The sequence below is a fragment of the Malaya genurostris genome, chromosome 3 (assembly GCF_030247185.1).
Source record: "Malaya genurostris strain Urasoe2022 chromosome 3, Malgen_1.1, whole genome shotgun sequence".
In the NCBI taxonomy this organism is placed as follows: domain Eukaryota; kingdom Metazoa; phylum Arthropoda; class Insecta; order Diptera; family Culicidae; genus Malaya; species Malaya genurostris.
The window spans coordinates 106,075,451-106,102,556 of record NC_080572.1 but is presented as its reverse complement, the minus strand read 5'-3'; the positions used below and the strand labels follow the sequence as shown (position 1 = coordinate 106,102,556).

Sequence of the window (27,106 nt, the reverse complement as noted above, 5' to 3'; positions counted from 1 at the left end):
TCTTTCATTTTCTATAAGAAATGAACATGCATTCAGGTATAAATGATTAATTTCTCTTTTTTCTTTTAGTTTTATTAGATTTATAAATATTTGCTTTTTACAAATATCATTTCTTTGATCTCTTTTACTTTGCCTTGCATTTTTACTAATATTCATTCGGATCATAATTCATTTTTTAAATATATATTGAAACATAAAAACTATGAATTTCTTCCACTTGTGTATTTTTTGTCATGTATCAAATTATTTTTCGAAAATCGTTCTATTTATTTAGTACTGACCTCCACAGATATTAGTTGAAACACAATACAAAGAAATAAAAAGCTCACGATGCCCTCCGATATAATATTTCCAACATTTTCAGATTCATTTCGCGTTGAAAACTTAATGCACTAATTATTAAAAATATGTATGCTGCCTGACACTGGTTCTGTTGATTCATGTATTCCACTCTTTCTTCGTTATTTTAACTCATTTAAATTTCGCATGAAATTTGCCTTTTTCTACTGTTCTTGCTATGCTATTATTGATTTATGTTTAGTATTTTCATCCTATAGTTCCATTAATCGAACATGACAAACTAATGTGTTAATATTCAAGTAATAACAGTAATGTGAATGAAAGAAACTAAAATCTTGCATTCCTGGTTTCGTCATGTATATGGTAGAAATAAAACTAACAGAAGAAAGTTTCAGTACGTGTAACTGGTTGCATATTTATGACAAATGAGATCCATACCGACAGAATCAAATCAAAGTCTTCTGATAAAATATTATGTTAGACTATTTTCGGTCGTTTACCCATTTACACATAAATATTCCCTGGTGGTAATAGATTTTTATTAATTTTCAAATGTCCTCGTACTGATTTATCTCCATATAATATAGTTTTATTTCATAATTTATTCAATAATATTTTAATAGTCCTAATTAGACTCTTCATTATACTAAAACATACATGTTTGATGCAGAATGCATTACCGTAATAGTTAAACATTTTCCATTATTGATTTCGTGTGTTGTTCGACAATAAAAGGTCATGTTTGGCAATCGCAGAGCCCATTGCGAATGCCACGCTGACCTTTCAGATATTGTGTACCCCTTCGAACATAAATAAGCAAGGATGCCCTGGCTAGATGACAATGTAGATAAATCTTCAGCGCGATACTTATTTCTCTGCTATAAACAATGACTTCGCCTTCCCTATTTTCTACAACTGCAGGTGATGCCCTGCCTTTATCACATATCCATTTTGTAGGAACCAGTCACATGAGTAGGCATCCATATGGCACAGAACTGTTAAGGAGAATAGAAGATAAACTCCCTTCAGTGGGAGAATGTTTTTGGGTGAAAATATTTTCGTTTCCGCAGGATGCATAGTCTTGATGATAGGTTTCTCTGCAAATGGAGGTCGATTCGTTTAGCTAGGATCATCCCACGAATAAATGAATTTTTTTGAGCACAGCTCGGCTTTTTCAGCAAAAAGACAATTGGCTTTACACGTTCTGTTGCAATGATTAAGTTAATGTACTGTTGAACCTTAAAGTATGTTTCGTCACCTTAGATAGCTCTGCAATATGTGTTTTAATGGTATTGTAATTTACATAGTTATATATCTATACCGTACACATCCCTCTTATAAATACGTTGACATTCTCTCCCTTTTCATTTGTGATAGCTCACCAAACAAATAAGGACAATGTAAACTAGTAAATATATAACAAATCTATAAAACTTACGAACTTATGATTAATATTATGTCCGAAACAATGTCACAGTCACATAGAAATGAACGACATATTAATTCGTTCATCGTTTCGCAGACGTCCAACGAAGAATCTTTGTAAAAAAATCTGATGGTTAGCTATTTGCTTTGTATTTCGCGGAATAATATCCAATTGTACCAATTACGTTTATCTACTTGAATTTGAACTGAACAGTAATACCTTGCAGTGTTAGGAAATATTAGAATATTTTTTGCAGCATACTTATTTGTTTTATACAACAACAGAATATGATTTTTTACTTCTAAAATTTTTGTATCTTTTCAATCATAAATTTTATGACTGGTGAAATTTGATTCCTTTTAGTGTAACCCTTCAATATACAGTTGTTGAGTCCAGTTCGACAGTTATCAATGAAATTGTTGATGTTCTATTGTTGTTTTCGTTTCACCTCTATAGGACAATGCCATGCTGTAATCCTTCATTCTTCTTGTATACTCATTGCCGTATTATTACGCTTTTTTCTGCGCCCTTAGATTTTGATTTCGCTAGTTTTGATGTGTCTGCTTGTTTTATATTTCTGTTCCTAGAGTTAGACATCAACGAATGTTTTTTTACTTATGACTTCCTCTACATGTAGCGATATTCTTATTTCTTCTTTAATTTTTATTTATTGTTCAGTTGTAGCAGAACTTCCATAATTCTTTGTATTTTTGTTGCTAATTTTCAACTTTCAACTGTATTCTGTTTGTGTTCTTATCACTTTGGTAGGTTTCTGTGTTACTTGTGGGTCTAAGATAAACTCTTCATTTTTTCACTTTTTCATTTGCACAATACGGCACAAGTCGTACTATGTTCCTTAAACGTCAGTATTAGTAGCTATTCAGTAAGAGCATTGAGAGCTGCACATCGGCTATCTGAAAGAGAAAAAAGATCGTATTATTCCATCTGTTAGAATACCGAGATCTTACTCATGTATATTTCACAACTTTTTTTTTATAATAAAACGCAGAATAATATTTAATAATTACATGGATGGCGTTGCCTCTAGAAGACACCAGTCAAAATTTCATGAAATTCTGATGTTGCGGTGATTTGAGTGACGCTAGTCTTGATATTTTATTTGGCAAGAACATTTGTCTATGAGGAAGCTGTTGTCGAAGTGGGCGCCGCGTTTGATAACGTTGGATCACAAACGACAACGAGCTGTTTCGCCGAAACAAACAGAAAGGACGAAACCTAGATCCATCACCATGCTCCGGAGTCAAAGCGGTCGTCATTCGAATGGGTTGCAACGCAGATATAAGAATGGGGTCAATGCAGATATAAGCCGGTAAGGTTATGGCCTCAGCAGTTTGGGATGCTCATTCAATTTTATTCATCAACTATCATGAAAAGGTAAGACTATCAATAGCAAACGTTACGTTGGCCAATTGATTTTGATGGTCTGTAGACTATAAAAAATTGAAATAATTTTCACCCTGTAACATCACGATAACACAAACAGAAAAAAAACAACTTCCGTTTTCTTTGTGTGTTAAAACAGCTATCAGTTTTTAGTATTCTAATGCATTTTGATACTTGTGTAGTCTAATACTTCCTGGTATTTTTATTCTAATTTATTTGCTTATACTTAACACATCACTCAATAAGTCTGGCGAACCCCCAAAATTCACGAGGAATATAAGAAATTCAAACACTTTCACGCAATAAGTCGTGTGACTGACACAAAGATGGCGTTATCATTCTCAAATCCATATGAAGCTTGTGAAGTACCAGCTTTGAAAAGACTATTTGTGAAATTTCACGACATTATGATTAGCCAGAAAAAATGACAGCCATTTAAGGAAAACTAATTTTGTCTCTTAAAAAAATGGATTCAGAACAAACTTGTGCATAAATTTATCATTGCTTCTTGATGAAACAAGCGGTACAAGCTCAGAAATGACTTCAGAAGTGTTATCCGGAATCTGCTTAATCGAAAAGATCCATTTGTTATTGGTTTGCTGAATTTAAACGTGGTCGTTGAGATTACTACTCCAGAAAACATAAAATAAGTCCACAAATCGGTTAAATCTAATCGTCAAAAGGCGATGTATTTACAATTATGCATGGATATTTAACCATGAGAAAGCTCTTTTCAAAGTCAAACTCTTCTCACAATTGAACAAAAACAACAACAATTTAGAACAGTGCTTGGTAATGTTTACAAGTAATAAATATAGTTTTGTGCGTCGATATGTGACAAGGGATGAAACATGGATCGAATATTTCACTTCACACGATGGTTATATTGAACGAATTACACTTCGAATTGCTACCTCGTACACCGCATAGTCCACAAACTACTGGCTATTCACTGATCTTAAAAATATGTTCGTCGATAAGAAATTCAACTCAAATGAAGAAGCAATTGCTGAATATGAAGCCTATTTGGAGGCAAAAGACAAATTATTCTACAAATTGAAACATTGAGAAGTAAGAGATGCGTTAGAATAATTTTATTGCTCTTGAGGGAGATTATATTGATAAAGATTTTTTTTAGTAAGTCACACGACTTAAAGTTATATCTTTAATAATATAAATTGTTTTATAGGAAAAGTCTACTACCCAATAAACCCTATTAGCTATACAATTTGTTGATGGTTTTAGATAACGAATCTTTGGAATTCTCATCTTCAGAAATTTGATAATTGATTTTTGTATTGTGTCTCGGAATAGTGGAATAAAGAGTTATGGGGATGCAGAAAATAGTTATACAGAGAAGGTTCCTTGAAGATTTAGTGGACATATGAAAGCAGCGACCCCAAAACAGAAGTAAGACGCTATAAGGTAAACATCATGAAAAACCTAAATTGGCTTACAGTACAAACGAGGCCGTTGTCTTCAATAAATATGGACTTATACTGAGTAATTCTTACTATTACTAGTATAAATGGTTCAACATAGATTTTCTAGGATTTATTACCTCAGAAACGAATAACTACACATTGCAAAGAGCGGGATTCACGATTGTACGTATTTGTATCCGAAATGTACAAATTTTTAGGAATTTTGCTCGTTTCAGGACACGTTAAGGTTCAACGAAACCGTAACTATTGAGAACCAAACGAAGACACGTACAACACGCAACATGGATATCATTAGAGATGTTTGCGAAGGACTACCAACTGACATTATTTCAAACAGAATTGAGCGTGTGTGTGTGTGTGTGTGTGTGTGTGTGTGTGTGTGTGTGTGTGTGTGTGTGTGTGTGTGTGTGTGTGTGTGTGTGTGTGTGTGTGTGTGTGTGTGTGTGTGTGTGCGTTTGTATTGAGAATTTTCGTCAATAAATAGTTTATTTTGTATCATTCATGTTCATTCTTCAAGTGTGTAAGTTGTATGTATGCCTTGAAAATTCACTTGAATTTTAAAATTCGCGATGAATAAAGAAGTTCAAAGCACCTAATTGAATAAAACGCTTCGGGGCGGAGTACAGAAGTTGATGTTATATCACTAAAAGTACTGTTGTTGGTGAAATTCTGAGAAGAACGATTGATATTATGATTAGTGACAATATTCTACTAACAGCTCCAACGAAAAACTAGTTCATGTTACATATTTATGTGTTTACATTTTTAATATTTAATATTGCCTAATAGGATACATAAGAGTACACACCTAAATCCAATTCTCGAGTACGGTAAAGTGAAATGCCGAGACAGATAGTTAACACACAATGTTCTGATTGCTTAGCAATCAATATTTTATTTTCCAGGATTCGTTCAGTAGATTTACTGATTTTTCGGCAAAGTGCATATTTTTGTCGAGATTTGGCAAAGTCTTGTGCTGAACTCAATTATTCCGAGATCAGCAAATGCGTTTGCCGAAGTTTCGAAATATGTGTTAGCTTTTGCCTTGATTTGGCTAGAACACTGTCATTTACGTTTTACATTTTCGCTTGGGACTACGCTGTTATTTTCGGACTAAATATTTCGGAGAAAATTTTCGATGATCATTAGAAAAAATAGTATATTTAACAATTGTACGTCCTCTAAACATAATGTATATATTTTGTATGTTCATCCGAGAATAAAATAAAATCTTGATCCACAGTTGAATGTTTACAATTTAAGAAAGACTTTCTTTATTTACTTTCAATTGCTAAAGGCTCAGTAATTCGTGAATTTCGTTGCATTGCTTTTGCTGTACATTCAGTAAAGGTTATGCCGAACAGATAGTAAACTTTTTCCTGGCCATTTCGGCATCAACTGACGTTTGTCAAATTTGAGATTGCCGAGACTCCGCAATTTTACCTTTTTCCAAAATGATTACCGAGTACTCGGTGGTGCAAATCTCGGCAAACATTTTGCCGAGATTCAGCTAAATTAAATAAATGTGTAGATTAGAATGTCCCCTGGTGAACATTAAGATTCAACCGGAGTGAAAAAAAAATTAAAATAATTATAATCAGAAAATAAGTGTAATTTAGACAAACCAATTAGTTAATTCTAAAACTTTTAAACAAAAGTCATTTGAACCACCTCAAACACGGAAGACGAAATAGAAAAACAAGGCCAAGCCGGAACGGATACAATACCAAATTTTCAGAATTTTTACGATGAAGTAATTTGGTAGGTTGACATGACTCCAATTCAATCAACAACACTGAAGAACGTTCAGACGATGCATTTAATAATCGACTGGTGACCGAGCTAAGCACAATGTTTCTTAAAGGTTGTTTTGTGGATTTACAACAAAAGGAACTCGCGTCTTTCGTTAAAAATTGGTTATTGCGAAAAAATTTGGGTTTCATCAGACCCCGTCAGCTTGGAGCGAAATCAATCTTCAGTTCAGCAACGCTATCGCCCGGCATCACATTTAACATATCATACCATATTGCTCGATGAACATTAGAAAAGGTCCCAAGTGCAAATGACAGTTTCTCTTGGTTTACTTTCTCTTTCAATTATTCCGGTAAATTCCAGTAATTTCCAGCAAATTCTACAGTTTCTATCGAAAGTTGATGGTTTTTGCTATTGTCCTATGTGAAGTGTTAGATGGAAGGATTGCTGATTGAGCCGTAATACTCGAAAGAGAAAGTAAACAAAGAGAAACTCTCTTTTGCACTTTGGACCTTTTCTCGTGTTTGTCTTCATTGTATGGGTGCGCAGTGCTGCTATTTTCGCGTGCACGAATTTGACATTTCTCTCAAATACTTGTTTGTATAAGATTCGATGCGGACTGCTTGGAATGTGTAGAACCTTGATACACCCATTCTCGGTTTGGGTAGTCTAGTCCATTAAGAACGAAAAACAAACCACTGAACTAATGTTTCCACATCTATCACTTCGAAATATGTTGTACATAAAACTCAATTTTACTGTAAAATTATGATTGAGCTAGGTCAAATCCGATTCATTTTATTCCAAAAATTTGTTTTTGTTTTATAAACGGGAAACTTACCAGTCTAGCCGATTAATACTTGTTAGGTTGATGATCTTGATCGGATGTCAAATTTGCGGTTTATGTTTCCCACCGCACAACCGACACGAGACTCCGATCCAATGACACGCGCGTAACGGTGGATAGCACCATAAACAGGGCACTATCAGCGACAGAAGAGCCAATCCAATCCATCTAAAAGTCAAGTAAATTATACGAAAAAGTAAAGTTATAAATACTGCTTCACTATTACCGTTTTGTGCAACCGGATTCCGATGAACACGAGCAGGGATGAGAAGCCGTTTCTCCCTCAGAATCTTTCATACAATGATAGAGCATGCAACGTGCACACAGCATACCGGACATATTCTCAATCGCGGTCTTGAAACAATCTGGTGCATAATCACACGAGCCTTTGTGGTTCCATTCATCGTTGTAGAACTCTTGGCAATACCTAAATCAAGGGAAAGTTTATTAAACTCTTTCAATAATATAGGCTTCTAGTTGAAATAAGATTAACAATTCGAATAACGTTCCGAAAAAGCCTTTCAAAATGAATGTGGGATATTAATACTCATAATTTTTATAAGGCAATATCGAACATCTCTTAACTTATACCATTTCAAGTCATGTTCTAAACATATTTTCTTTCTCGGAAAAAAATGTCTATTCTTCATATCAATGTTTAATGACATGTCTTTTCGACTTCGCATAGTGCAAGTTATTTTCACCGGAATGTCTATTATTTATATTACTATTCATTAGCTTGTCTTGTCTTGTTAGATAATTTACCAAGTGCTCATAGTCATTTACCTGCAGCGTAATCGGGTCTTGATGAGTGTTGCCTCCTTCATCGGTGGTGCATCGAGCGCGTTACGTTTCTTCAGACTTGACGTTGAATCCCGGCGTCCGCTGAGTATCGATCCGACTGGTTCGTCAACGACCGGGTAGTTGAACTCATGCACCTTCAAGTTATAAAAGTTATATTTTAACTTGATGTCGCATGGCTGCATTCGATCGATCAAGTGGTACAGATTTAATTAGTACGGTTGTTAGTTGATTGATGATCGGTAGTAGGATAAACAGTTGGATTTCATTGGCATGCCAAAATTACAAATATTAGGAAAAAAGAGGTTAAAAAACAATACAGTTATAGTAGTTCATGGACAGACAGAAATAAATCAATTAAAATACTCACATCAGTGATCTGAACGTACGAATAGTTGTCACCAGGTACTATTGGAGTAACTTTGTCATCACCAGGCTTTAACAGAGGTGATGGTTTATCGCCCGATATGTATTGAATACTAGATTGCTGCTGCTGTGATTGTTTATCGACGCTTTCTGTAATTTATAAAAAGTGAATATATTTCATATACTACCGAAAAAAACTACCACATCTCTACTCACGATGGCTTCCACTACCCTCGGAATTAGATCGCGATTCAGAGGGTTCAACTGGTAGATCCAAAGTCTGTCGAAAGAAGAAAAGATGAATAAATCAAATCTAACTTATGTGTGAGTAACAAGCCTCACCATAAATACATCATCTTCGCCAACTTTATCAAAATCGTTGTATTTGTTGTGTGAGGTATAATCATCCATGCCTGTCCAAAACGAATGAAATGAAAATAGATTATTAAAATGATTTCTTCTGTGTTGTAGTTAATATCTATTCCCATGAAACATACTTAAAAATAGCCAAAAAATAAACACGATGAATATTTGACATGACACACCAGAAATAGATGAAATACTTTGGAATTTGATTGCATGGAATTCATTATTTAAAAAAAGTGGAATATTTTTCATTGATGGAAGAATATCGATAATGGCAAAATATAATTTGAAGTCGATTGATGAGCGAATGTTTTATTCTAGAATTCCGCTGTAGTTACAATTCACATGACTGCAAACGCTCATATTGTTTAGAACTTCAAAGTAATCCCTACACATATTTACTAAGTCAAAGTTCTTGACAAAATTGACTTATGGCCGTGCTTCGCAGATCGTTAAGGAATTTGCAACTAAAATTTCCTCATGGTTCAATTTTTTTTTTTTTTGCAAGTATATTTATATATCTTCGGTCTACCTTCGTTAGTGCTAAACTAATCCATGATTTGTGTACTTTTATAAAATTTATTTTAAAAAATCATTAATTCAGAGCCCGGCTAATAAAACTTTACAATACCATTCAACGGAATTCTCATTAATTCGAAAAAAGGTATTGTGTCTCGTAAACTTTCCCATGCTTTTGTATGAAGTATGGAAATAGAACACAAATAGACGATCGTTTTACTAATCACTATTGTCTATGGCTGTTTTAACAACTTCATACACTGAAATTTCTTCATTGCACATTAGTATACAGTTTGAGTGCTGCATTGCCCCCTTTAAACTAATCGCTTATAGCTCTGAAAAAAGGGAACGAGCTAAACTATATCAGTGGCAGACTGTTTTCTCTTCTACAATCCAGAAGGTTTGAAAAAATAATGTGATTTCCATACTGCAGCTATATTATAAAGCAACGACGCAAGAAATGTGGAACAATTGAATTAAAATAACACATATTTAAGTGGCAAACTAAAAGTTGCACTGCCAATTATTAAATATTTTTGGAAATATATTTTTTCCACTACTACCTATAAGAATTTCGCATACGGTCATTGGGCATACGGTCGATTGGCATAAACATTATTTTGCATAATGTTATTGTACATAATGATATTTGGCGTAAACACCATTTGGCATAAAGTTTATGTAAGATCAATTGTCATAGAATATAGAAAATAATTCACATTCACATTGCAATAGAATAAATAAATTTAGAATCACAATTATTCACTTAACTAATATTTTCCGAAAATTCCTATAAATTAACATAAATAATTGAGTTTAGCTATTTAAACAAAAACCTTTTTATACGACGGAGCCTATACAGCCTTCATTTAATTCAATAATTTTTTTCCGGGCCCATCAAATTAAAACTTGTTTTGAGCGACTAAAATCGGAGTTTCCTAAAATCCTCAAAACTTTTTCGAGATACAGAGAAAAAACATGTGTATTAGGGAAGAAACCGTATTTAAAATTTATCGAAATGTTTTCATTTTGCTCATATTTTAGGCCATGTAGGACGTATGATAAATTATGGACGAGTGGTGGGAATTGATCCACTATATCCTACTGAAGTGTGGTCGATATATGAAAATTATAGATGGCATGTTCCGAATAACAAATCAAATAAAAGGGTGGCACACTCGCTGGAACAACATTGTTGGGCGGCATATAAGGGTTTATAGGCTATTTAGAGAAATGCAACGCGAGAAAAATATACCCATGGGCTAGTACTGGCGTATGAGTCGTGCTCTTCTAGTGAAAAGCTTAGAACTTTGAACCAGAATAATGACGCCAATATAATGAAAATAGTGCAAAATATTAACACGTACACCTAAGAAAATTACTTAAAGGCAATAACAGACTTGTTGGGGTCGAGATCAGAATAACTTTGACGATTTTGTGATTTGGCATTTTGGGGGATACGTACCGCATAGAAAAAATCGTATTACTTGGTAATTTGAAAAAAAAACATTTTTTAATCCTCTTAGTGGTTTAATGATGCCTTTCTCCAATTACTTATATTTTCAAAAACATCACTAAAAGATTCTGTCAAGCTTCTTCTTTCAAATTTGAAAAAATCAAAAACTTTCTTCAGTATAAACTACCATCACCTTTTCAATTTGTAAACAGTTATGTCAAGTTAATATAGATTTAAATGTGGCAACCCTGTACGCCATACAAAATTGAACAAAGCACTATGTTTGCTAGGCGGATGCGTTTTCTTCTTCTTACGTACAAGCACGTACCGAATTTGCATCATTTTGTATGACAGTTTGAAAATTTTGATACTCATCGCCCTATAATTACCGGAAGTCAGATCTGGATGAAAATGTACAATATCTTTTAAGACAATGAGAGCTTAAATTTGAATTATGATTTGTGAAAATCGGATTAACCGTTCCTGAGTAACCGAAGTGAGTTCCGTTTTTGGAGATTTTCTTCACTATTACCGGTGCGTTCGAAAGCGGAAACCGGGAACTAGTAGTCCCAAAGTAGATTTATATATCCACCAACTAACAAGGTCTGCCAACTAGATGAACTTACCAGTAAGTTTTATAAAAATGTGCACCTCGTTTCGCCATCGCTTGTGAAAAAATACTCATGAAATTGAAAATTTGTACTAATGCCGCTGTAATTCCGGAACCGGAAGTCGGATTTGGATAAACTTTTCAGGTACTTTTTGAAGAATTTCAAGACCTTTTATTATCTTAGTTTGTAAAAATCGATTGAGAAATTTACAAGAAAATTGAATGCGCATTTTCTTATAGATTTGCACATATTACCTTGTAATTCCGGAGCCGGAAGTCTGATAAAAATAAACTTCAATAGCGATCTATGGGACCATAAGACCTTTCGTTTTAATCTAAGTTTGTGAAAATCGGTCACGCCATCTCTGAGAAAAGTAAGTGACATTTTTTTATTCATATCACCCTGTAATTTCGGAACCGGAATCGTTATCATGAAGTTGAATAAAAGAATAAAAAATTTACATTTTTTCCACCTTAAAAATATAATTTTTAATGTGGCAAGCCTGCACGCTAAACGAAATTAAACAAAGCACGCTGCAAACGGAGCAAAGCCGCACATACCGACGCGTATCAGTTTTGCATCGTCAATTTGTCATTTTGAGTGACGATTTGAATGTTTTGACACTCATCGCCCTATAATTGCACAGTATATTTAAAGACAATGAGAGCTTTAATTTGAATCATGATTCGTGAAAATCGGCTTAACCGTTGCTGACAAATCGAAGTGAGTTCCGTCTTTGGAGATTTTCTTTACTATTATCGGTTCTTTCGGAAGTGGAAACCGGGGACTAGTAGTCCAAAAGTAGTTTTATATATTTACTAACTAACAAGATCTGATAACTAGCAGTAAATTTTTTAAAAATGTGCACCTCGTTTCGCCATCGCTTGTGAAAAAATACTCATTAAATTGAAAATTTTTACTAATCGCACTGTAATGGTGCCCTTAGGCGAGTCCGCATCGAATCTCGTACATAGAAGCAGGGGAGAGAAATGTCAAATTCGTGCGCGCCAAAATAGCAGCACTGCGCACCCATACAATTGACGTGATATGTTGAATGTGATGCCGTGCGATGGCGTTGTTCAACTGAATATTGATTTCGCTCCAAGCTGACAGGGTCTGATAAAAGTGTGGTCGTGATCAATCAGACACAGAAAAAAAACCGAAATCGAAATATTTGATGCCATATGTTTCAGAAATGCGGTAATCGTCGAGCTATGAAAACAATAAAAAAATCAACTCAATTGATCAATTTTCCATGTACCAGAATCGATTATTTAAATGTTTTAGCTGAATACGTCCTACCTTACTATGGAACGCTTTTTCCAATTTTACTATCTGGAAGAGTGGGAAGTTTTACCATTTTGCCATGCCATCGGAAATATGATCAGTAATTTATGATACAATTGTCAGTTGTATAGCATAAACACAAATAATTCAAAGAATATCAAAGAGCACAACTCATGACGCGTGTTAACCTTTCTCGTACGTACTGATGAGGTATAAAAGGCTAACACTTGACACTCGTTCGTTCTAGCCTGCGCAGTTGACTGATCAGAAAGTAAAGCAAATGCATCAACCTCATTTCGGTTGGTTCAGGTCCAGAGCTCAGTTCTAGTATCAAGAATTCAATTCCTGAATATAGTTACAGGTTAGAATCCAGTTCTGTTGTTCCTGCGTTGTATATTTTCTAGTAATGACATCAATATTGTGAAGCATTGAAGTGATTTCATCAATCGTTTCTTTTCAGGGCTTCCACCATTTTGCGCAACGAATTACTACGTTTTTTTCCTTTGTACGATTTCGTACGATAGGCCCTTTTGAAAGTTACAAAAAATAGTGCCATTACTCGATTTTCAATCATAGAATTTAAGCATATTGTACGAAATTTTGTCGATTGGGCTTCCGTCTACAATAAATATCGATTATTGTGTACATGAAAGCTATAAAGCCGAGCAATGAGTATTATATTTTGTAATCTTTGCAAAAGCCTATCGCACGATATGCCCGGGTCACATGTTGTTGTCGATATTGGCTTTGTGCGCCGTTTGCAGTTCACACACAGTGGTCACTCTGGTGTGGGTTTACGGTGGAATTCGTGCTGTGCACCATTCGCAGTGTGAGTTTCGCTTCAAACAAGCATTGGAGCAAAAGACACCGAAAAGTGAACAACGACGAAGAAAATTCTGCAGCACTTTTAAGGTCTATACATGTTTACAAAAGAGCTATAAGAAATATTCAACTATAGAAATATGTAAATCGAAAGTGAAAATAATTAGTTTGGTGAACCGTTCGTAGTGCGATTTTCGCACCAAATGAGCACAAATAAAACATGCATTGAATGAGTTTTAATGACTTCAGTATATGCAAGTGATGTGGGATATTTTAATATTCGTTACATCTGCATTAAATTAGAGAAAATTATTAGAATTCTCGTCAATCCGGTTATGTCTCTGACATTATCCAGACACGCCGCCTAGCTTTAAAAATAGAGGGCAGCTGACTATTGCTTTCAATTCGATCTCAGCATTTTTTCCATAATGACAATGAAACGAAACATTGAGCCAAGATCTGTCACTTGTGTACACACTAAAATGGTGTCGTGACTTTGATTTGGCCATCCGGCCGCCCGATACTAATCCAATTGAAAACGTTTGGGCTCAAATAAATATAAACTTTAGGAAAAAACTGACCTTTCAACATGAAGCAGTTTGATTGCCGAATTCACATAATTTTGAGATCATTTTCTGAAGAATATTTGCAAAATTACGTTTCAAATGTTCCTCGAAGGTGCCAAGCCATTATAGACGCTTTTTATACATATGATTCATTTTACTCCGGCTTTAACCATTTTAGTCGTTCACCGGGATATTATAGACGCTGAAGGAAATTAGACCTGCTATTTATGTATACCAATATTTGAAAAAAAAATTCGTGCTGAGTTTTTTTCATTTCTCACAGTTGCGACTTTGCACTTATGTAACAGACTATGTAACTTATGTAATCCTAAACGCAAAGTTTAGGATTTATCAATTTACTTTAAGTACTTTTTAGAATCCGCGCATATTAGTCACCTTCATTCCAAATGATTTACAACCAAATGACATAAAGGTGTCATTACCAACAAGCAGTTAAATTTTTATTGATAGTGTAAGAGTAGTAATCATAAATTCATATAGGGTGGTATTTGCTCACCCTAGTAATGACTTTCCCGGATTCATATCTCCATCATTCATCGCGTATATCAAAACCAGTAGTTAGATACATTATCTACTATGTATACTATTTCTGATCGACGCATTGTGTCAGTTAAAATTTTTAGATGTCTAACTTAAAAAAATTAACAATTATTATGGCATTTTTGAAAGTTGCATCATATCACTTAATTATGTATTAATTTTGGTATGATTATAGCAGTCCATATTTAGTATAGCTGTTATCAAGATTTGCTGAGTATATCGTTTAGAACGAAAGGATATCATATATCTAAACCCTGGTGTAGAAGATTTCTTAGCATAGTCATGATTTCGTTAACAAGAGCAAATTTTATCGACTTCTACTGAGGAATTGAACAAGACAACTTATCTCGCTGGAGATCTTAATTCATTGAGGTTCAAAAAACATATATTATTATGCTTATTTAAAAAAAAACAGCATTCTTCAGACAATACGTCATTTGCATTTTTCTAGTCTTTCAAATATTGATCTCACTTCAATGTATTAAAAATAATGATGTATAATTCCTAGTAATAACTTTTTAGACAATTTTCCATAGATCCCATTATGAATAACATTGTGTCTATGTACAAAATAATAATCGTCACAACAACGCAAATCAAAAGAAACCAAACCCGTTTATTTCAAACAGAAAGCCAACTTACCATAAGATCAGAGATTGTAGCGAGTAAAGTTCAGTTTTGATTTTGGTTTCGGTCAAATATATTGTTTTGGAACGAATGTGTTTTTATCCGATTACGTTAGAGCATTGGATTTTAGAAGATATTCAATGTTCGTTTAAATCGGACAACCAGAAGCGGTATGAAAATGAAAGAGAAAAGGAAAGAAAAACAAACAGTAGCAAATCGCGTATCTAATGGGGTAATAGTAGTTTGATTCAGAATCTAGTGCGAAAAAAATGTCTATACTCGATTGAATAAATTGCTACTTTGCATGAACCGGTAATCATCGATCAAACGTCATTACTCACCATCGATTAAATCGTCGTAGGCACGGATGATTCCTTTGTCGAAAGCTCTTGCATCGGCCGCCGTCTGGAAGGTAAGCCCATTTCGCTGCTTACCAGCGCGCCAGTGGTGAAACGTAGGCATCACTTTGAAGTACTGCAAATCTCTATTAATAACACAACTTAGGATAACCTAAAAAACAAAACATTACATCAGTACAGTCTCTGAATTAAATAGTGTATAGTTAACTTTACTGTTTGGTCAGATATTCTTTGTCCGTATATGATGTACTCGTGACCACCACCATCCGGTGGCAGCCGTGCGCGTTTGCGTATGGAGACATTCGCCAGGCCACCGCCTTGCAGTGGTAACCAACCCTCAGTACTTTCATCTCTGGCCATAACTTGTGCACGAACTCTAACTAAGAAATCACTGCGAAAAACGATTCGAATTAGTGAAAATCATTAGCTAAAACTAAGGCTCTGGTAATAGTAATTGTAATTATTGTGCTTGGTTGGAAAAATGCATCTAAGATTGAACATTTCCCACAAAATTCTGGACGATCTTATGTACTAAAATATTCTCAAATATTTCCCCGAAAACAAATTCTGAGAAGGTTGCATCAGTAGGAACAATGTCGGGCCCCAACGAAATGTCTACCCCAAACGTAGAATGTGCGCAGAACATGCGCAAGCCTCGCTGGTGCATGTTCGGTATCATTCCCGGAACCGGAAGTATCAGTAATAATTCATAAGAACTTGCTCTTTGGTCACTTTGGTCACAGAGAATCGTGGGGATAGGAGAAATGGCCTAATAGTAACTTTCAAACAAGCTCTTTAATGTCGAAGTTGATTCAACCTAAAAAAATGACGGATAGATAAAAGTGCAACATTGACACTCGAACAGGAATATACTTATGTCAATGTTATGACTTTCAGTGAGTACTAAATCATTCTGAATTCTGCTTCAAAGTGAATGTCGACAGATTGGCATATTGGTGGTATAAAATTTAAATAATAACAATGTAATTTTTTTCTTGTTTTTCATGCCACTACTAATGCCTTGGCCTATATTACCGGTATCTTTACACGATGAAAACCTTGTGAAATGTCATTCAGGGGTTAGCCTAATGTTGTGCTAGGACACCAAACCGTTTTAATTAGGTTTACGTTTCGTCTTAGACTCTTCAATGCATAATGATGAACCAAAGACGAAACGTAAATACAATTGAAATAACATTAAGTCGAAACCACGTTTTCGTTCGGCACGTCAATATAGACACTGCACTTCGATGCAACACAAAAAAGTGTTCTGCAAATAGCAGAAATTTTACGTCTGCTTAACGGTTCATATTGAACTGCTAGGTTTCTCTAAATGATGTTTAAAATTTTAAACATACTTTACCCTGCATGGAACTGGCATTAGGATCCGAGTAAAATTCAACAGCAGCTTCGGAGCTGTCCATAAAAGACGTCACGCCGCCAGGGCGAGGGGGGTGTTTCATAAAACGTGACCTTTTTTTTTCGCCTCGAACAGTCATCGGGCGCGGTTCGCTTTTTCGAGCGCTCCGCAAGTAATTTATATTTATTTATTTTTTGACGCGTAGTCTACGTCGCGCGCGGGCTTTTTTTTTTATAGCCTTTCGGACTATAAAAAACGAAAGGCTTGTAAACGAAAAACTTTTTCATCAACTTAAAAATGTAATAACAAACAAACAACATGGCTTTTTTAAAGGCCGCTCAACTACAACAAATCTCTTAGAATTTATGACATTCACACTGAATGCAATGGACGCTGGCAACTACGTAGAAACTCTTTACACTGACTTTAGCAAAGCCTTCGACCGTATTGACATACCTTTACTTCTACACAAACTACAAAAATATGGCATAAAACATACTCTTCTTGAATGGCTCAAATCATACTTAACGAATCGTGTACAGGTAGTCCGCTTCCAAAACATACTGTCTGAACCAATTAATGTAACTTCTGGCGTACCTCAGGGTTCTCACTTAGGGCCTCTCCTTTTCATTTTACATATAAACGACATTTCCTTCATACTAAAAAATCTGAAAGTGCTTATACAGGGTGATTTTTTAAGAGCTTGAGAACTTTTTTAAACAATAAAACGCATAAAATTTGCAAAATCTCATCGGTTCTTTATTTTAAACGTTAGATTGGTACATGACATTTACTTTTTGAAGATAATTTCATTTAAATGTTGACCGCGGCTGCGTCTCAGGTGGTCCATTCGGAAAGTCCAATTTTGGGCAACTTTTTCGAGCATTTCGGCCGGAATAGCCCGAATTTCTTCGGAAATGTTGTCTTCCAAAGCTGGAATAGTTACTGGCTTATTTCTGTAGACTTTAGACTTGACGTAGCCCCACAAAAAATAGTCTAAAGGCGTCAAATCGCATGATCTTGGTGGCCAACTTACCGGTCCATTTCTTGAGATGAATTGTTCTCCGAAGTTTTCCCTCAAAATGGCCATAGAATCGCGAGCTGTGTGGCATGTACCGCCATCTTGTTGAAATCACATGTCAACCAAGTTCAGTTCTTCCATTTTTGGCAACAAAAAGTTTGTTAGCATCGAACGATAGCGATCGCCATTCACTGTAACGTTGCGTCCAACAGCATCTTTGAAAAAATACGGTCCAATGATTCCACCAGCGTACAAACCACACCAAACAGTGCATTTTTCGGGATGCATGGGCAGTTCTTGAACGGCTTCTGGTTGCTCTTCATTCCAAATGCGGCAATTTTGCTTATTTACGTAGCCATTCAACCAGAAATGAGCCTCATCGCTGAACAAAATTTGTCGATAAAAAAGCGGATTTTCCGAATGGACCACCTAAGACGCAGCCGCGGTCAACATTTAAATGAAATTATCTTCAAAAAGTAAATGTCATGTACCAATCTAACGTTTAAAATAAAGAACCGATGAGATTTTGCAAATTTTATGCGTTTTATTGTTTAAAAAAGTTCTCAAGCTCTTAAAAAATCACCCTATATATGCAGACGACATGAAACTCTTCATGGAAATTAAAAATATCAACGACGCTGTAATATTCCAGAACGAAATCAATCTATTCCACATTTGGTGCTGCAAAAGTCTACTCCAACTCAATGTAAAAAAATGTAACTCAATAACTTTCAGTAGGAAAAATGAAACTATACCTATAAACATACATCTAGGAAATCAACTTGTAGAAAAATGTAAAATTGTAAGAGATTTAGGCGTAATCTTAGACTCCAAGCTCACTTTTGTGGAACACTACAATACCATAATCAATAAAGCTAATAGCATGCTGGGCTTTATTAAACGCTTCAGTCATAACTTTCAGGATCCATACACAATTAAATTATTATACACTACATATGTCAGACCTATTTTGGAATATTGCAGCCTAGTATGGAATCCATACAATATTATTCACGAAGAACGCATCGAATCTATTCAAAAACAATTTCTTTTATATGCACTTCGTAAATTAAACTGGACAGCATTTCCTCTACCATCATATGAAGCACGCTGCATGCTTATCAATATACAAACACTTAAAGAACGCCGCGACTTTGCAATGCTTTATTTTATCAGCGACATTATTTCTCAACGCATTCAATCAGCTCCATTATTATCGCAATTAAATTTTTATATACCTAGCCGCCAACTACGTTCCAGGAAATTATTTTTAGAAAAACAAGCTAGAACAAATTATGCAAAATACAGTCCAGTCAATCGAATAATGCGCCATTACAATCAATACTGCGAACATCTTGACCTTACTATGTCAAAAAATCAAATCAAATCTAAGCTTTGTCGTAGAAATAATGTGTAGTATGTAAGTGAACATTGTAAACAATTTATATGTAGTCTACATTTGCTTGACGAAATAAATAAACAAATAAACATATTTTGTGACAGGGGGAAGGGGGGGAGGTTTTTGGAATGTGACGTCCACTATTTTCAATAAGCGCATTTTTAAATACCTAATTATATTACTGCTTTCCCCTATTTCCTGAAAAAATCTCCACAATAAACGTTTACATTCTATAGGGAAACGTGTAAAAGCTTCTTGTAAATTCGGAAATGAATGATGCAAGAAATCATTTCTGTTGTGATCAGCAAAAGTGCACGGAGGAGCGAGTAAATTAGCGAAATTAATAAATTTTGCCTAATATGAGTAAAAAAGAAAAAGATGTTTAACTTGAGTTATGCACTGACATATTTTTCAGTAATTTCCAGCATTGATAATAGTATATTATAAGTACCCCATAGAAGGATTGAAACAGATGATTTAAATGTTTCATCAATTCCAATCAAATACTTTTGTTAAATTATATAATTAACATTAATAAAATAATTCCGATGATTTTGAAGTTTTAGGGATATTTTTTAATCTAATGAGAGCATGTAATAAATCGATTTTTCCCTCATATTTGTATGGTTTGTCATACATATTGAGAATGTATTGAGATGAATTTTATTTATTTTGAATTCGTGACATGTGACATACGGGGTGGTCTATGCATCTGTGACAATTTGTGACATAGGGGGGATGGGGAGTCAAAAATCGTCAAAAAAGTGTGACGTCTTTTATGGACAGCCCCTTATTGGACTATAAGACTTTTTTAAACACACTTTAATTCCGGAACCGGATGAAAATTAACAGCAATCTCTGAAACCGCAAGACCGTTCATTTGAACCTAATTCGGTTTAGGCATCTCTGAGAAAATCAAGTGAGTTTCATTGAAATGTTTTTGGGCATTATTTCGTGAAAATTATTTTTTTACTTATCACTCTATAATTTCTGAACCGGGAATCGCATCAAGCTAAAATACAATTGCGTTCTATGAGAAAGTAAGATCCTTCATATAAAGTTGGTTTAAATCGGTTCAACCATCTCCAAGAAAATCGATATACACACACAGATATTTTGCGATCACGACAAACCGATTTGTATGGTATATGACACTCGATCCTCGACCTGCCACCTGGGTTAGGGTCGTAAGAAAGCTACTACTGATCAAGTTTTTAGTGGATTATCTTATGGCTAAATTATTCAATTCAAACAAAGATGTTTCTTAATAGTTCTTTGGGAATTGGTTGTAGATTCTTAACAGATTCGGTTCACTAATTTGTTCCAATGTCTTACACAGTTAATTGTATTTTCCTCAAACGTAGAAACGGGATTCCGATGATGTCCACAGCAACTTTCTCTATGGTATTGATGAGCTGCATAGATCGCAAATCAGTTTTTTTCATGGAAATACATGTTGATTGTATGTAATAGGCTCTAGATACTTTATTCAAGGTAGTTTCCTGGTAGTAGGTAGTTGGTAAGCTGAACAGCATCTCCGCAACTGCAACTGACTTGGACGAGCAAAAAAAAAGGTCCCACGGATTGCTTTGCCCCCTAAAACCGTTGCGCCCGGAGCAACTATCTCATTGTTTTTCGCTTTTCATGTTCTCTATTATTCAACCCATGAGGAATCCATTTTCTCACGTTCGGAATCCTTCTCATGACGTGTAGACGATCAGACAATCAGCGACTAACGTTTAACCTCTCACCCTGTAATGAATCAACATCCCCGAATACTCATTATTTGGCAAGAATGCAGACATGTTCATTTCACTAACTGTATATGACACTAACTAATTCCAGTTTGCAGAGACGTCTGGAATTATTATTTGGCACACCTGATAACAAATCGCAAGGGTAAACATCATGTTTTGACCTTTATTTCTATTATAAACACCAAAAACAGATTGTTACTCCATGCCTGACCGTATCTATATCCCGAAGACCCACAAAATAGCTCTACACCCGAATGTGTTTCTGATGATGTTTCCGATGATGGCAGTAGCAGTTTCCCACACTATGTAAAGCTACGTTCATAGCATTTTGATCCGCAAAGTATACCATTGAAATGAATTTTTATTTGATACTGAAAATCATGAGTTTTTCAATCCGGAACAGAATTTCGAATTCGATTTTTTATATTATTTAAAAAATGTAAACACAATCAAAGTCCAGTAGAATTTATCTGTATTCAATATAAATATAAGTCTAGCTCGATGTTCTCCATGCAACCGGTAATTAGATTTTTCTTCGACTACGAAGTGAAATTTTTATTATTGCAGTTTGATTATATTCTTATGAAACAGTTCACTTATGAGGATAAAGAAAGATATGAACACTGCTTGAACACAGCCTGACAGCGAAATCGAACCAAAAATTTCGGTTTCAAGCCAATTGTATACAGATGACAATCGTGCCACCGGAGTGGTTTTATAACGCTGTTGGCAAATACACGCAGAAAAATCCTGGTTGTTTTCAACAACAAAACGATTAGTTGCTCATCAAACCGATAAAATTGTTGTTTCAAATTGAGTTCTCGCAGATTCAATCAATATATGCTTGATTTGAACTAGAATATGGTTGTTCCAAACATATGTTGGTTGTTAAACAAAAATGTTGGTTGAATTTGGCTCAATCGAACAGCAAACCGTTTAACCTTTGCACTTAGACCTTAGAATTAGAGCTCGAAATAATGATATGGTTTTTATGAATATTATTGACGTGAATGAATCTTACTTTTAAGAATTTGTCATATAGAAAGGTGATAAGTTTTTGATCGCTTATATCTTGATATGTACTAAACGTAACAAGATCATTCTTTCACTTTACCATAGGAAATAAGATCAGGAACTTATGACTAAATTTTCCATATTGCGAGACAACCATTAATACCTCAAAAATTAAGTTCTCTAAGACTATTAAAATCATCAAGAATAACAGAGGAAACACAGCACGCTTGCTTGGCTTTCTCGTGCTCGGAAAACGATTTTAAAGTAATCAGCTACATATCCGGAACTACCCGGAATTCAATCTGAAGAGTATATAAGAATATGAAATCTTAAAACAAATCGTTTTGGTTTTGTATTGAAATGAAAAAGCATATCAAATTGAAGTGCTGTTTACATATTCATCGATCCTGCAAATTTTTATCTATGACGTACGTACCAAATAAAATTGACGTAATACACAAATTACCAACACAAGTTAACTTGGTTTACTCTTGATCCTTAAGTAGGATACGGATAAAATTCAGGAATTACGTATGAAATCATTGGACCTTCCATTCGAATTTGAGTTTTTGAGAACCGGTCTAACAATCCCTGAGAAATCGATGAGTTCCATCCTGGAGTTTTTGGCTTCTACTTCCGGAACAGTCAGAGTGAGTTCGTTCGGTCATCAACTTACAAGACGTGTGTACTAGAACAATTCACTAACTAGTTTACTTCACACCTGTACAGGTCGTCAAATGGTGAGATAACTAAGTCCTCACAAGTTCCTATCTCATGCCTCCCCGAGCGTCTATGATGACATTTGGTCAATAGAACAGTGTCGACTGGGTTTCTGCGTTAGTAGCAGAATGAGAGGGTGTGAAATGGCTTGTAGGTTGAAGCCCATCCTAAAGTGCAATATTTATCTTAGTATATTGCAACATATGGTTCTGTTGTTTGTTGCATTATTTGTTATATATTGAATTGAATTATATTACATTGTATTATATATTGTTATTTTCATTATTATTATTATTTATATTTATATTATTATTGTTATTATTAACAAACAAATATTATATTTCCAGCAGTACTGCGAAGAGAGAAGAGCGTGTAAGAGTGTAAGTTATCACTGTGACGTCAACTCTTATATATTGTATCATAACATATAACTTCATATATTATCGTCTTATATCATATTTTGTTGTTATATTGAGTTGTACGGTATTATACTGCATTATATTATATTATATAATATTATAAATATATGATTTGTGTTATATAGAATATATTGCATTATATTACATTATGTTATATTATATTATATTACATTATATTATTTTATAATATGTTATATTACAGAGAACAGATATCCAACAGACATTCATGCGTGCAAAGTCGCGTGCAACGGTGATTTGTAACGAATATTCACATGTATGCTTTACACAGCTTTTTAAAAAGGTTGTACTAGCTTGGATGCCTCTGTAGTTATATTGTATTTTATCGTGTTATATTGAATTATATTATGTTATATTATATTATTTTTTTCGAGTACAGAGGTTTTAACCTTAAGGTCATTCGCCTCTTCGGATCAGAAAAACTTTCTGACCCTATGTGCGGGGTTGGAAATCGAACCCAGGCGGGCTGCGTGAAAGGCATGGACTTACCCATCACACTATACCCGTCCCCCTTATATTATTTTATATTATATTATATTGTATTATGCTCAATTATATCAACAACTGGGAAGGGCAGGGCGAGCATCAGGGTATCTTACAAGTGAATGACTGGATGATGGAGTAGATTGCCAACCCGAGTCAAGTGGCGGAAGCTTTCTGTTTTTCCCTGAAGGTCTGAAATGAGTGAGACGCACCCTTCTAACAAACAAACCATCAGGCGGGTTTAAGCTGGTATAGCGAAATTCTTTATTATATGGTTGGATGATTTTGCTGAAGGCGCCGGCTCCTCAAAACCCATTTTGGCTTTCTTAACAGCACTTATATGAAAGCTATCTGATAATCAAATTCGGATCTACTGTAAGTCTACCCGCATACAGTGGTAATGCCTTGAACTAATGGTGGCTTCACACATACATACATACATACATACGTTTACATCACACCGCCCTCCCTCCGAGCTTCGGTTCAAAAGACGGTTTTCACAGTGATTACATATCTTTTTTATCAGGCAAAAAGATAAAGAAAATCGGAAACAGTCCACCATTGTTTTATGTTGATTATTATTTTTATATTTCAAGAAGCTATGATCTGTTATCTGAATCATTATGTGACACCATGTGTGAAACTGAAGTTGAAAACATGTGAGTTGCGTAAAAGGTAAACGTCTTAGACCTGTCAATGAAACTTTCATTTCCTAATTTTCCATTTGTTACGTAGAAAAATTCATACATCATGATTATCTTGCAAGAGAGTATAAATTAACGAACGCTCCCTAACACTTAAAATCTTGTGAAAAAGGCTAAACTACAAAGGTTAACCTGCGTTTGATCTCGACAAAAATTGTAATTAACCACACAAAACTGTTGGTTGTACGTATTTCTATATCATGTCAATATACAATATGTATACTCCTACGTGAGCACGCGAGGTTTTAATGATGAGCAGTGAGTAGCAGAGAGAGCACGCGACGAAATGTTCGACGCTTCTGCTACTGCGTTGTCTGGTCGACAGCAACTGAGGCTGTGTTCCTCTCTGAAGGTCTTCCTCTTTCATTCATAAAAATTTGCAGATCATTAATATTTTTAGTATGTGGCCTTGCTCATGAATAACGGATATGAATATGGCGATATGTACATTCCAATACAGTACTACATGTTGTTTGTTTCGGATTAGTATGATTTATTCGATCGCTTATCATTTCTAATCATTCTGATTCTAATACAATTTCAATCAGTCAAATATAAGAATACGTTCTCTCTCAATAGTTGTACTCTTGAGAACAGACATGCGAGTGCATGAGAGTTAGCTAACATTCGTTTGTGATTAAGAGTGCCCTGCTACTGCTAGATATGAAGGCAATTTGACGGAAACTATAATGTCGTTAGCAACTAGGTCATTCAGCTTGGGAAAGTTCATAACATTTAGTAAACGATCAAAATATCGAATTTAAAAATAAATTTCATGTTTACGGTGCTACCTATCCGTGCTATAAAACAACAAATATAAACTTTTTCGAGGGTGGGAAGAACGCACACACGACATTCGTTTAAGTATGAGCAGGAGAACGTCATTATATCAGCCAGTGAGAGCTGCAGAGAAGACGAGAAGGAGAATCATAAAAAGTGCTACTAAAGACTGTAGCTCTAATTTTCTCAATGAAATCACATAGTTCTTATTTTTCATTCATAAAAAAAACTCAGATGTCACCACTAACTTATAGACCGAGCATGAGCTAATACTCATTCGCTCACTGGTGAATTTGTACTAGCACTAGGATAGGTTATACTTGGTGGCTGCTCGACTAGCATTTGCAATAGATGTTAGCTGCCATTCACAATTTTATCGACGTATGTGGGTGCAGCAGGAGCGTTAAAAATAGGCCATTCATCACTCTAAATAAGAAAATTGTCATGAATTACTGAATGTAACTATTATTCAATGGATATTAATAATAAATATTTTCAAAATATAGGATAATATAATCACATTTCTGTTGATTCTTTGATCTGATGAGTCGTTTTTATGTATAATGTATTGAATTTAGGATCGCAGTTCTTGAGAATCAATTTTATATTCATAGTTTTGCGGCGCTTTGCTTTTTTACGTTACTTCTTTTCAGTAAGTGATATCATTCATAATTAAAAACAGTTCCGTCAAATCGATTGTAGGTACATACGTTATTTGGGACATGAAATCTAAAGCCATCAATTCGTGTTTTGGAGCTCCATTCAAATAACTCAGCTCATCCAAACAGAAAACACCGAATGAGTAAGAGATCGAGAGCGCAAGCGAGCAACAAAAAAAAACTTCGATTCAATTTTCCCTAGGACCACAACCCGTTCAAGAAATAAAAATAACTAACTCATCCTTCGAACTTTCACTTGTATCACTGGCCCGAATGTTGCAGTCATCGTCGGAAATATACAGACTGGCCACTTTTTCTAACCCCTAGCCGTAGGACTAGCAATAGCATGCAACACTTTGGACTTAACAAATTTTCACTTTCCTTGGAAGTAAAGACACAAATTGATTTCCTTCCACTTTTGTTTCATCTCACGGTTCATCCTCGCAATGCTGTGCTCTACTCGCTTCTCCTCCGTTTCTCTACATTTACTTGCTGCACCCAAACCATTCCATCACATTCAACTCACAAAATCCCACAAGGAGGATCAAGAGAAAATTTTCCTCGACACTTTTCCAACCGAGCATTTAGGCTTTTTAGCACAGTTTTTGTGTAACACTTACTCTTCAAATGCCTCGGTCATGATTTGATATCTCGAATATACTAGTATTTTCCGGTAGTAACACTGCTTTCACCATTTTTGTATCTGTACATGAGCCAAAGCAAAAATTTTCGTGTTAGTCGATTAATGCTAAGATTTTTCTGTCTCTTCTTGCTGCTGCTCTTTCTGCTACTACACTGCGATGATGATGGCTCTTGTTCGTTTCGTTGATGCTTCACAATTCAAACTCTTCACACTTTTGCAGTTGATCCTTAGTGCCCTCTCTTTCGCTCAATTCTCTCTCAACACCTCCTAGCTCTGTAGCCAGCTTCTTTTCTACATGCGAAAACGGTAAAGAGATATACTTTATCATTCTTACACTATCCAGAGAACGGTTCGAAGCTTTTGTTGTGCAATTGTGTCAGAATCATCGGTTGTCATTTGACGTACACTGTAAAATATTACCTTATTAGCCCGCATACGCATGGCTGCCAGACGGCTGACTAAACGCTGCCAGCTGGAAAAATATGGCTGGCAGACATTCTGGTGACCGGCTGCCTCACCGCTGCTAGACATACAACTCCAACGATACAACCGTATCCACCAGGATTTTTCCACATTGAAATCTTTGACATTTTCAGCGAAGGTGAGAAGATGAA

The 27,106-nt window shown here is 35.1% G+C and overlaps 1 protein-coding gene across 4 annotated transcripts; it reads right to left on the bottom strand.

The window, feature by feature from the left end:
- Positions 1–243: 243 nt before the first annotated feature.
- On the bottom strand, positions 244–26,662 carry LOC131434785 (sprouty-related, EVH1 domain-containing protein 2). Of its 4 annotated transcripts, none has more exons than XM_058601929.1 (10): positions 26,470–26,662; positions 15,729–15,906; positions 15,498–15,666; positions 8,684–8,754; positions 8,558–8,621; positions 8,346–8,491; positions 7,961–8,112; positions 7,401–7,601; positions 7,169–7,342; positions 244–2,640 (listed from the first exon to the last, which is right to left on the bottom strand). In XM_058601929.1, exons 1-9 carry the CDS (start codon positions 26,487–26,489, stop codon positions 7,216–7,218), a joined length of 1,128 nt encoding a protein of 375 aa, XP_058457912.1. In that variant the 5' UTR covers positions 26,490–26,662; the 3' UTR covers positions 244–2,640; positions 7,169–7,215. The 4 variants fall into 4 exon arrangements, with proteins under 4 accessions (XP_058457912.1, XP_058457911.1, XP_058457913.1 ...); XM_058601928.1 differs by having other exon boundaries at positions 7,961–8,154; positions 26,470–26,661; XM_058601930.1 differs by having other exon boundaries at positions 7,961–8,154; positions 8,684–8,706; positions 26,470–26,661.
- Positions 26,663–27,106: the final 444 nt, after the last annotated feature.